General features: G+C 40.6%; 1 protein-coding gene across 1 annotated transcript in view; it reads left to right on the forward strand.

Annotated features, from left to right (window-relative positions):
* Positions 1 to 12971, forward strand: part of LOC142652004 (sodium channel protein type 5 subunit alpha-like) — a 358710-nt gene that overhangs the window by 224354 nt on the left and 121385 nt on the right. Inside the window, exons 14-16 of the mRNA XM_075827343.1 lie at positions 4318 to 4556; positions 10481 to 10663; positions 10791 to 11147. Of these exons, the coding sequence (XP_075683458.1) occupies positions 4318 to 4556; positions 10481 to 10663; positions 10791 to 11147 (779 nt within the window). The remainder of the gene's footprint in view (positions 1 to 4317; positions 4557 to 10480; positions 10664 to 10790; positions 11148 to 12971) is intronic.

Consider the following 12971-nt stretch of genomic DNA (forward strand, 5'->3'; position numbering starts at 1 on the left):
CCTAGCTGACCACCACAGTATAATGCCCCCATAGCTGCCCCCACAGTATAATGCCCCCATAGCTTCCCCCACAGTATAATGCCCTCCATAGCTGCCCCATACAGTATAATACCCCCATACAGTATAATGCCCTCCATAGCTGCCCCATAGTGTATAATGCCCCCATACAGTATAATGCCCCCATAGCTGCCTCATACAGTATAATACAGCATAATGCCCCCATTGCTGCCCCATACAGTATAATGACACCACCCAGTATAATGCCCCCATAGCTGCTCCATACAGTATAATGCCCGCCATACAGTATAGTTCCCCCATACAGTATAATGTCCCCTATACAGTATAATGCCCCCTATAGCTGCCCCCTCAAAGTATAATGCCCCCCCATAGCTGACCACCACAGTATAATGCTCCCCCATAGCTGCCCCCACACGGTATAATGCATCCCCATAGCTGACCACCACAGTATAATGCCCCCATAGCTTCCCCCACAGTATAATGCCCCCATAGCGGCCCCCACAGTATAATGCCCCTATAGCTGCCCCCACAGTATATTGCCACCCATAGCTGCCACATACAGTATAATGCCCTCCATAGCTGCCCCATACAGTATAATACTCCCATACAGTATAATGCCCCCATAGCTGCCCCAAGGAGTATAATGCCCACATACAGTAAAATGCCCCCATAGCTGCGCCATACAGTATAATGCCCCCATAGCTGCCCCATACAGTATAATACATCCATACAGTATAATGCCCCAATAGCTGCCCATACAGTACAATGCCCCCACACAGTATATTGCCCTCATAGCTGCTCCATACAGTATAATGCCCCCCATTCAGTATAATTCTCCCATAGCTGTTCCATACAGTATAACTCCCCCCATACAGTATAATGCCCCCATAGCTGCCCTATACAGTATAATACCCCTCATACAGTATAATTCCCCCCATAGCTGCCACATACAGTATAATGCCCCACGCAGTATAATTCCCCCCCATAGCTGTCCCATACAGTATAATGCCCCCATACAGTATAATGCCCCCCATAGCTGTCCCATACAGTATAATGCCCCCGATACAGTATAATGCCCCCTTAGCTGTCCCATACAATATAATGTCCCCTCAGCAGCTACCATATGAACCTCCCCTCCCATACCCAGTATAATTCCCCAATATGTATGTACCTAATAGAAAAATAATAACATAATTACTTACCTATCCCTGTTCCCATGATGGGTGGAGGATCCTTTTCCTCCTCTGCACTGTGCTGTGAGTGACTCGGTGCAGACAGGTGATGACGTCATTACATGTGAGGCTTAGGGGCCGATCGCAGTTGCGACCCCTATAGCTATGCCACTGCCTGGGACACTGCCTGGGACACTGCTCTGCTCCTGACAACACTGGCTTCCCCAGAGATGGAGTCCCGGAGCAGAGCCGCTAGCGCTCTGCCTGGGACTCCTTTTCTCCTCCTTAAATCACTGTCCATACATGGACATTGGGACATTGATGATGTGACCATGGCAGCGTCAGCCCCCCGCAGGCGAGTGGGCCCCCCCAAGTGTAGTGGGCCCCGGCACTTGCCCGGGTTCGCCTGGTGATGATGTCGGCCCTGCGCGGGTTGGAGGAGCGGAAGGGAGTGGGTGAGCGGGCAGGGTAAAGGAGGAAAAAATGGGAATATTTTATAAACTTGTTACATGATAGAAGCATATTTTAAAAATGCAGCAATAGGGGAATTTATTATCAGATGTAATTATTATAAAGCAAATTTTTGAGCGCGCTCCTTGACATTTTTTATGCTGCGCGTCGCACTTTTTACAAAGGGAGTGTGGCTTAGCAAAAGGACAAGGCTAATTTACTATAATTTATGCCTTAACCTGACGTAATATGTGGCGCAAATCCTTCTTCGCTTTTTTTTAAATATTGCATATGTCTTTCTGTATACTAAGGTATTTTTAATTTCCTGAAGAAGGGACCAATGCGTAGAATTACCTCTTGGCCTAAATAAATGTTGCAAAGCAATATAATTACCTCTCTGGTCGGTATTTGCAGTGCTAACAAAAAAATAAAACATTTTCTACCACTTTGTTGAGTCTGCATTTACTTGTATATAGAGCTGTTGAGTTCCCAGTTTTTTCTGAAAATGACTATGGAACAGATGAAGATCAGATTTTTTTTTACTGTTCTTGTACCCAGCCATGATAGTTAGGCCTAAAAAAATTAAATATTCAGAAAGCTTAATCTTCAGTGCTCCTGGTGAGTCACATATTATTGGCCAGTTGATATAATGAAGTCTTAAGTGTATTCTGCTGATAATAGTCATGACTATTTTATCTTGTAGCGGTTTAAAACTTGACAGGTCTGTACATTTGTGAAGACTTTATAAACCCAAACACCATACATCATTTAAGACTATTTTCAGACATGAAGACTTCAATCCCATGAATGATAAATGAGGTCAAAATATACTTAGGGTGAAACGTAAAAATACAAACAAACACATTGCCTAAATAGCAACTCCCGAATGCTTATGAGATCCAGACAATGTACAGTGATAAATCAATATTCAGCTTTTTATGTGACCTAAACACCACCGGAAAGTATAACTTTTACTACAGTTCCCAAAGCTAACAAGAGTATTTCTAATAAGATTATATTAAGAAATTGTCATTATTACAGTCTATAAAGTAACTCAACGGGTAGAACTACACGTTAAGTTAAGCAAATAAAATAATTTGCCTTTTATAAAACAATGGCTCTTATATAAAGTGAGCTGTCAACAGGACAGGCCTCTGAAAATGTGGCCAGTTTTAGAGTTGAATTGTTCGGTGCAATTACAGCCACTAAACTGCTATTAAACTGCAGACAATATACAGTATGAGGCCACGACTAAAGAGTGTTTGTCAGGAATAAAAAAATGGAGTAGTTATTGCTTTGGTATAGGGTTCATGGATCTCATGCCTGATCAAAATTCATAAGGATGGTAAACAGGATAAATTTATAATATAATGGGGGAGATATATTATGGTTTTTTTAATAAAAGTGAACATTTACTTTTTTAATCTAAATATAACTTCAAATTATATTGTATTATTGGTTAACGCTTCTAACACCCTACATAGCCATAGCCCACTAAGGAAAACTTACTTCATACTTCTAAATAGTAATAAACCAGTATGCAGTAAAGTGCTAATTTCCCCCTACTGGTGGCTGCAGGGATCCAAAATTTTGTCTTTATAGCTGGTCATACAGGGTTGGTCTGTGGAGGTAGTCCTTCTGCACGATCACTTCATAAGTTGAAATGACAAATCGGTAATCAATATTTGCCTTCATCTGTGGCCTGGGCTAGGTTTTTATGTTAACCTGCTGGTGGTGCTCAAGGCCGCAATACCAATCCTATCACATGGGTGAAGCACGCATCACTACTGACAGAAAACAAAAGGCACAAGTTAATCACCAGTAGATGAGTGGACCCGAATACTGAAGGTAGTAAAACATGGAGACGATGCATAAATGGAGTGGATGGCATATGAAAAGCATTCAAGCAGTTAACAGATGAATAGACAGTGGACAAGAATTAAAAGCACTTACTGACCCTATCTGAATACTATCCCACTGCAGGGTAAGACAACAACTTGGCAGCAGACCAAACACACAGGAAAGGTAAACAAACCAGTGGAACTACTGATCCCAGGAAATACATAAACCACTATACAAAAACTAGATCTCTCAGAGGAACAACAGAACCCACAGTACAAACAAATACAAAGACAAGAAGAAAGTCACCAACAAGAATCTGGAAAGAGTTTAGCACATGCCAGAAACAGTATAAACAGCACCTGAGTAATCCTGGCCTGAAGTACAGTATATAGAAGTCCAAGAAAACGATTCTGCCCTAATTAACCAGGCAAAGCTAAATGATGACCAAATCCAGACTCAGACCAAAGGCATTTCCTAGCAATGCCTAAACACAGAGAAAACAGAAATTATTGATTAGCAGCAGTCCTGCTGCTAATTGTAACATTTTATTTATGGGTTTCTAATCTGTTTGGCATGAACGACTTTACAAGACTGCACCCGACAACAACTGAAAAAATCCAGCATGGAAGATCAATTTTTCCACAGATATCTGTCTTTTGTTACACTCGTTCGTGTCATGAAAAGGAGCCTATTTGGAACTCAGACCCCTATAAAGATATATTTGACTAATAATCAAATAGTGTTAAAAGGTGGTCATTCTTTTTAAAATTGTTAAATATTTAAAATGTAAATATATTCAGACACAATAATTTTTTTTATTTTATTGTCATTTTAGAACTGGAAGAATCTCGGCAGAAATGTCCTCCTTGCTGGTACCATTTTTCCCATCGGTTCCTCATCTGGGATTGTTGTACCCTGTGGTTACAAATCAAGAAAGGCGTTAAATTTGTAGTCATGGATCCCTTTACAGATCTAACCATCACTATATGCATAGTACTAAACACCCTTTTTATGGCTTTAGAACATCACAAAATGACTGAAGATTTTGAGAAAATGCTAGCTACTGGCAACTTTGTAAGTAGTTCTTCAATCTATAATTTGTTCTCTATATAGACTGTGATCTTATTTTTAAGCATAATTTATTCCTAGTTTTGAATAACACATAGGCATTACATTGAAAAAAAAAAATGCTTAGTGGATTGCCACACAGAGTTAAAATCTTTTTTTTGTAGATTTGTTGGTGGCATTTTTTCTGCTATTTTTTTTTTTTTTCAGCATCCGGATGCTTTCTGATAATCAATAAAATATCAAGTTCTGTATAAAAAAATTATTTCTGTTTGTGGCCTGTTTTAGCATTATTTGACCCTGTGGCATATTTTCCAAAATGTAGCATTCTCTAGCTGTGGCAATTTTTTGGTGTTTTCCACCAATAAACCTTTATTGCAACTGTCTGTGTGGCCTGCATTGCAGTCTTTAGAGTTTTTCATGTTTTTTTTTTGGGCGCATTTTTTAAATGCACCAAAAAAAAAAAGTGTGTAGAAGGCCTTATATTAAAATGACAATGGTCATAGTCATTAAAGGAATTGCCTTTTCTGCACATAGTCGAGCACTTTGTGGACGAGGTAGCTACTATTTCACTTCTACATCTTCACCATTGCCCCTCAGCAAGTCCCATTGGTGGGAGGGAGAATTAGAATAGCATGTATATTAGATAGTACAGTTGCAACCTGTCCCATTTGCAGTCTATGGGCCACTATTTTCTTTTAAATCCCTTAAATACACAAGGGTAAATTATAATGATGGCCTCTGATGGACACATGAGAATGAAGAATCCAGTAAAAATAAACCGACTAAGTGATATAAATTGAAATATCAAAGGGATTTTGTTTCTTACAGAAGAGATAGACATTGCAGACAATTGGATGTAAAGTGATCTCCTATGGGGCAGCATAATAGAATACATATAGAAATAATCAAAACTATTGCATGAATCCGATTTGTGTCTGAGCTAAGTGATTGTCATTTATTTGAAGATTCTATAAGAAGAATCTGAAATGACTGTGTGGCACTCTTGTTGTGTACAATGCAAGCACAGTGCCAAGAAAGTTAGGATACGTGCACCCTAGAGGCAATGTGTTCCCAGAGGCTCTTGCTTGTTTACAGTAATTGTAAACTGCATTTAAAACATGGGCGATCGAAGGGCAGACTTGTTATTGACGATGCATTATCTAGATGAAGGGGAATAAAAAGCAGAAAAGAACACACCACTTAACTTGTTCCAGGCAACATTTCAAAAGTTCATGTAGTAAGTAGCTGCTCTTAGGCAAGAGAATGGCTCGTTCAGCTTTATTTAGACCTTGGAAGCATCTCCGCTATTCCTCTGGGAGATGCCATATCTGTGATGTTGCCTGGAATCACGTTATATCCTGGCATAAGAACAGCTAGGCCAATACATACAAGAGAGGAAAACCAATATGTGAACCCATTTGTGCCCCAGTTTTAAATATTCATTTAGGCTTCAATTCAATGTTTTTTTCAGGTCATCCCAAAGGTCAAATAGTAAAATCCTCTCAAAATTAAATATGCAAAAGATAAAATTAAGATTGATAGAACCTGACTCTGTTTGCTTGACCAGTAGACCTGCTTTCTTTTTTTTTTTTTTTTACTGTAAATGATGAACAAATGTGCAGATTGCAAAAACTTGACTGTTGCTATTCATATGGATTGTAATTCAGAGATATAAAAATACACTTTTAAAGGGAATGTTCGCCCTTAAACGCCATTGTGCTTTATTTGTAATCTAAATATAACGAAAACAATGTGCAGATGGAGTTCCTTTTTGTTGATACAGAGATCCAATTGATCTGCATAGACATACAGTTCAATGATAAAATTCTGTCTGCTGGCAGCGATCACTAGAGGGAGCTTAGCAGTTTACTACATACTGTTTATATCCAGAACTCAATAATAAAATATTACGCAAAAGGATTTTAGGGCTCATAAGCTCCCCCTAGTTGTGGCTGCAGGGGTTGTATGTGCAGGAGATATGGAGAGCTCCGACCATTTAAAAGAGAGTCTATCACCAGTTTCAGGACGTGTCCTGCATCTGAGGCCTCATGCACACGAACTTATTTTTTCCCTCACGTAAATACTGGCGTAAATACGGGTCCTTGGTCACACGTATTCGACCCGTATTGCACCAGTATTTACGGACCCGTGCCCGTAAATACGGGTCCGGTGTCACCAGTATTCTACCCGTATTTACGGGCACGTGTTCGCTGCAAAATTACAGTGCAGTAATCGGCAGCCCTTCTCTCTATCAGTGCAGGATAAAGAGAAGGGACAACCCTTTCCGCAGTAAAAGTAAAAGAAATTCATACTTACCCGGCCGTTGCCTTGGTGACGCGTCCCTCTCTTGACATCCAGCCCGACCTCCCCGGATGATGCGGCTGTCCATGTGACCGCTGCAGCCTGTGATTGGCCTGTGATTGGCTGCAGCGGTCACATGGGCTGAAACGTCATCCCGGGAGGCCGGACTGGAGGAAGAAGCAGGGAATTCTGGGTAAGTAGGAACTTTTATTTTTTTTACACATTGCTTTATATTGTGATCGGTAGTCACTGTCCAGGGTGCTGAAATAGTTACTGCCGATCAGTTAACTCTTTCAGCACCCTGGACAGTGACTATCCACTGACGTCACCTAGCAACGCTCCCGTAATTACGGGTGCACACACGTAGTCACCCGTAACTACGGGAGCCCCATAGACTTCTATGGGCCTGCCCGTGCCGTAATTACGGCCTGAAATAGGAAATGTTCTATATTTTTCAACGGCCCGGGCACCTTCCCGTAAGCATACGGGGAGGTACCCTTGGCCAATAGAAGTCTATGGGCCCGTAATTACGGGCCGTATTTATGGCCCGTGATTACGGGCGTTTTTACGTTCGTGTGCATGGGGCCTTACTCTGTAACGCCACATGTGGGATATTTCTAAAAACTGCAGAATCTGGGCAATAAATATTGAGTTGTGTTTCTCTGGTGAGCCCTTCTGTTTTACAGAAAAAAATTTAATAAAAAGGATTTTCTGACAAAAAAAAGAAATTTGTAAATTTCACCTCTACTATGCTTTAAATTCCTGTGAAACGCCTAAAGGGAGTTTTATGGGGGTTCTAATATATAAGGCCCTCAAAGCCATTTCACAACTGAACTGGTCCCTGAAAAAAAGAGGCTTTTGACATTTTTTTCAAAATATGAGAAATTGCTGCTTATGTTTTAAGCCTTGTAACATCCTAGAAAAGTAAAAGAATGTTCAAAAAATGGTGCCTACATAAACTAGACATATGGGAGATGTGAACTAGTAACTCTTTTGTGTGGTGTTAGTATCTGTCATACAAGCAGATACATTTAAATTCAGAAAAATGCTATTTTTTCAAAATTTTCTCTACATTTTGATATTTTACACAAATAAACACTGAATATATCAATCAAATTTTGCCACTAACATAAAGTCCAATGTGTCACGAGAAAACAGTCTAAGAATCGTTTGGATGGGTATAAGCATTCCAGAGTTATTAGCGCATAAAATGTCACATGTCAGATTTGAAAAATGGGCTCTGAGCCTTGAGGCCCAAACTAGGCTTGGTCCTTAAAGGGAACCTGTCACCAGAATTTCACCTATTGAACTTCACTTATCCCTCACTGGCCGCTGCTATCAAAAGTTCATTGCCATTATCCCCTCTCCTAAACTCCTCCCCCGACTGTAAATAATGGTCTGCAAACATTTTGCGCTTTTTATCGTAATAATCCGGCGTCCCTTTGTGCGCACACACCAGAAGAGGACATCAATGTACAAGTGCAGGATTTTGTGTGCTGGGGGAAGGCGAGGAGCTGTCAATCAAAAGTAAGGAGGCCGGGGAAGCGCGGAAAGACTTGAGGAATGAAAATATGACTTTTTTCAAACGAAGGTTTGACTCTTTTCAAGAGAAGATCTGACTCTTTTCTGCTCATTAGCATACGTTGTGGGAACATTAAAAAACTGAATACTAAAGCTACAGAGCCGACTAAGAAGACAATTGTAGGTTATATAGAAATGATTTTTCACCCACTACCACCAGGTATTGCTGGTTTAATAGGTGAAATGCTGGTGACAGGTTCCCTTTAAGAGGCTCTGTCACCACATTATAAGTGCCCTATCTCCTACATGATCTGATTGACGCTGTAATGTAGATAACAACAGTGGTTTTTATTTTGAGCAAGTTATCAACAATTTATCATATAGATTTATAGATTCTTAATGCTCAACTGAGCGTTTTTTTTACTTTTAAACAAGTTGGGAGTTGTAAAGAGAAGTGTATGATGCTGACCAATCAGCGTCCTACACTTCTCTCCATTCATGTCAATTTGTACTTAGCACAGCATGATCTCGTGAGATCACGCTGTACTGTCACATACACCCACTTTAACATTGCCTCCAGCCAGGACGCGATGTCTATTCACACTCCGGTAACATTTTTGTGGGACTTACTCACACAGCATAGCGTTAACTCGCGAGATCACTCTGTGCTGTCATTCACAGCGTGATTAAGTCCCACACAAACTTTACCGAAGTGTCGGGAGTGTGAATAGACATCGCGTCCTGGCTGGAAAGAATGTCTATTCACTCTCAAGACACTTCAGTAAAGTTAATGTGGGTGTATGTGACAGTACAGTGTGATCTCGCGAGATCATTCTGTGCTGAGTACAAATGGACATGAATGGAGAGAAGTGTATCATGCTGATTGGTCAGCATCATACACTTTTCTTTACAATGTCCACTTGATCAAAAGTTAAAAAACACCCAGTTGGGCAATAAGAAACTAGCTAGAATAAATCTAAAATTCCTCATAATTTGCTAAAAAATTATCATTCTTTAAAAAAAAACACTGCTGTTATCTACATTACAGCGCTGATCAGATTATGTAGGAGATAGGGCACTTATAATCTGGTGACAGAGCCTCTTTATGGGGTTAAGGAATGAATTAGTACAGTGTTTTGGACCTAAAAAAGAAATAGTGTTAAAAATTGAGATTCCCTTAAGGTCTCATGCACACACAAACACACAGGTGCATGCACGCAGACACGCACTTACATATTTTTATATTTGTAGACTTTTATATCCGACTATCCAAGTATACCGATTCTGGCAGTAAAGTACTGAATTTATTCAACGATTTGCCACCATAATCCTTTAATTTTGCAAAAGATTGAAAGATCTCTGCAGCGCTTCCTGTGATCACCAATATTGGAACGTTGGGAAATGTGTACTTCCAGACATCCCAGTGCCCAGTGTACGGTAGCTGTCTCTGCCAAGGTCTAAAGTGTGCACTCAGTTGAAACTATTGGGGGTTTCTTTATTTCACATGAGGGGGGCAATTATACTTTTTTTCCATTTTCAAATCTTGCAGTGTATGTTAATGCACTAAATGTAACACATGTCATGCCACAGCTCTAAAATCTGTTGTAGATCAAACTGCTTGATACTGATCAATCTACAACATTAATAATTTTGACGATTATTCACATTGATATCAGCATAATTTAAAGCTTCTGGACCTTAATGAAAAAAACTTCACTGGGGCCCGTCGCATAATTACCAGGGACATTGGGTTCCTGTATCTAATGATGTAGAGCCTATATACACATAATGGGATGCTTAGTTTTATGTCATTGTGCTTTTGTTCTATTGTGTTGTCTAATTAGGACTGCAATATCTGCATTTCCTATATCTTAAAACTAAGCTGCTGCATCATATGTAAGTGAACTAAAAATAAAGATATAAGCGATAAAAGAAAAAGCTCAAAGAAAGTTAAAACGTCTGGCAATTTGCAAGACATGTATGAAACCTCACTAAATATAACTGGAAATGGAAAGGTAATTTATTCAATGCTCCTGTAAATATGTAATTTGCTTTGCCATGACTTTCCTCTAAATGTCTTCTGAGTTCTTGTACTTTTGTGTCTACAGGTTTTCACTGGTATTTTTACAGCTGAAATGGTCTTCAAAATTATTGCCTTAGATCCTTACTACTATTTCCAGCAGGGATGGAATATTTTTGATAGCATCATTGTGACCCTGAGTTTAATGGAATTCTGTTTGTCCAGTCTCTCCAGTATGGGAAATCTGTCTGTTCTACGGTCCTTTCGACTGGTAAGCTGTATACTAATTCCTGAAGTATTTATAATGTCACATTCCATTTCATACATTGCATGTAGTATTGTTTGGGGGTCTATTTTTTTATGTGTAGAAAACTAAAACTAATTTTGTTTTGTTTCAGCTTCGGGTTTTCAAATTGGCAAAGTCTTGGCCAACATTAAATACACTTATCAAAATCATTGGCAATTCAGTAGGAGCTCTCGGGAACTTAACCCTTGTTCTGGCTATCATTGTCTTTATTTTTGCTGTTGTTGGAGTCCAGTTGTTTGGACGGAACTATATGGATTGCGTTTGTAAAATCAGTGATGATTGCAAGTTACCACGATGGCACATGAACGACTTTTTTCATTCATTCCTCATTGTGTTCCGTGTTTTATGCGGAGAATGGATTGAGACCATGTGGGATTGCATGGAAGTTAACGGCCAACCCCTGTGCATCCTTGTCTTCATGCTTGTTATGGTTATAGGAAACCTAGTGGTAAGTAACAATACTTTCAATCTTGATGATTAGCATGTCTTGTGTGTAATGACTACATTATTTACTGATGTTATAGGATCTTTCAGTTGTCACTTATGCATTAAAACAACTATCCGGTCATTCTGTCTGGAAAGTTTTTATTGGTGCCCCTATTGCTTGTTTAACTCCTTTCTGCCACTGCCATTTTTTGGATTTTCACTTTAGTTTTGTCCTCCCCAGCTTATTATTTCATCAATATATGAGGGCTTATTTTTTGCGGGACGAGTTGTAGATTTTTACAGCAGGATTTATTGTACCATACAATGTACTGGGAAACGGGAAAATTATTTGTGGGCTGGAATAGGAAAAAAACAGTGATTCCTTAATCTTTTGGGGGGTTTTGTTTTTACGGTGTTCACCGTGCGGTAAAAAACGGCATGTTAACTCTATTCTGAGGGTCAATACAATTACAGCGATACCAAATTTATGTATATTTTTTTGTTTTACTACTTTTACAATGAAAAAAATCTTCAGAATGGATTGGGCAGGCAGATCCTCGTGAGCAAGGTCGGATCGTCCATGTGGCAGTTCTGGCAAATGCCAGATGGACTGGTGTAACAGTTTGCTACCCACACAGTTTCTTATTAATTATAGCTGCGGACTGAAGCCTTTTCACTTCGGGTGTCTCATCAAGCTTATCTGTAAGCGGCCACTGATCAGATTCCAAGAGAGATGGCAAGGAGTAGAAGAGGGATGAGGTCAGCTGCATCTGTATTATCGAGCAACAATAAAGTGGCAGAGAGGAAGCAGTGCTGCCTCTCCCCAAAAGGAAAGAGCCCGTCCACTAGGTTATTTAATCTTTAGCGGCTGCTGTATTCTTAGCCAATAAGCAGCCACTGGACCTGACATACAACAGCTACTCAGCAGTGCCACTCTCTCTAAGGCCGGGATTCCACGGGACGGATAAGATGCATAAAAACCATACAGCGTATCCGACCTGGAACGCGCAGTACATTCCGTCTGAAAACCGCACCACGTTGTGATGCGTTTGTCTGGACGTAATTTCCGCTGTGGAAAGCAGCGGTAAAAGCCGCATATGCTTACGTAAGCCATTTTTATGCGATGCGTCCCTCCTGTTCAGTCCGGTCCAGCCTCCTTGGCTGATGCTGCAGCCCATGCGACTGCTGCAGCCTGTGATTGGCTGTATCAGGGATCACATGGGATGCACTGTCATCCCAGGAGGCCGGACCTCTGACGTTCAGGCCGGCCTCCTGGGATGACGTATTATCCCACGTGACCGCCGCTGCAGCCTGTGATTGGCTGCAGCGATCACATGGGATGCAACATCATCCCGAGAGGCCAGACTGCAGGAATAAGGAGGGCGTTCTGGGTAAGTATGATTATTCTTTTTCCCGTAGTTGCAATTTTTTGGGGCGTAATTGCTGCGAATCCACTGCAATAGTCGCAACCCCATTGAATTCAATGGGGTAAACCCGCAACGGAAAATCAACAAAAACGCAGCATAAATTGACATGCTGCAGAATTAAATTCCGCACCGCAGGTCAATTTATTAACATTTATGCTGCGTGGGCATGAGATTTTCTAAATCTCATCCACTTTGCTGCTACTGTAAATGCTGCAGAATTTCCATACATAATTCTGTTGTGGAAATTCTGCAGCGTTTACGCTACGTGGGAACCCGGCTTTACGGTCTACAGTAAATCAACACCCCCAGTCAGGGGTGAACCTAGCCCCTTTGCTGCCTTTGCGAACTATAGAAAGGCATCCCCCCAAAATCTATCCAAGTAACCCAAGCAAACGTTCTGACTTTCTGCTGACATCAAT

The sequence above is a fragment of the Rhinoderma darwinii genome, chromosome 5 (genome assembly GCF_050947455.1).
Source record: "Rhinoderma darwinii isolate aRhiDar2 chromosome 5, aRhiDar2.hap1, whole genome shotgun sequence".
Taxonomy (NCBI): domain Eukaryota; kingdom Metazoa; phylum Chordata; class Amphibia; order Anura; family Rhinodermatidae; genus Rhinoderma; species Rhinoderma darwinii.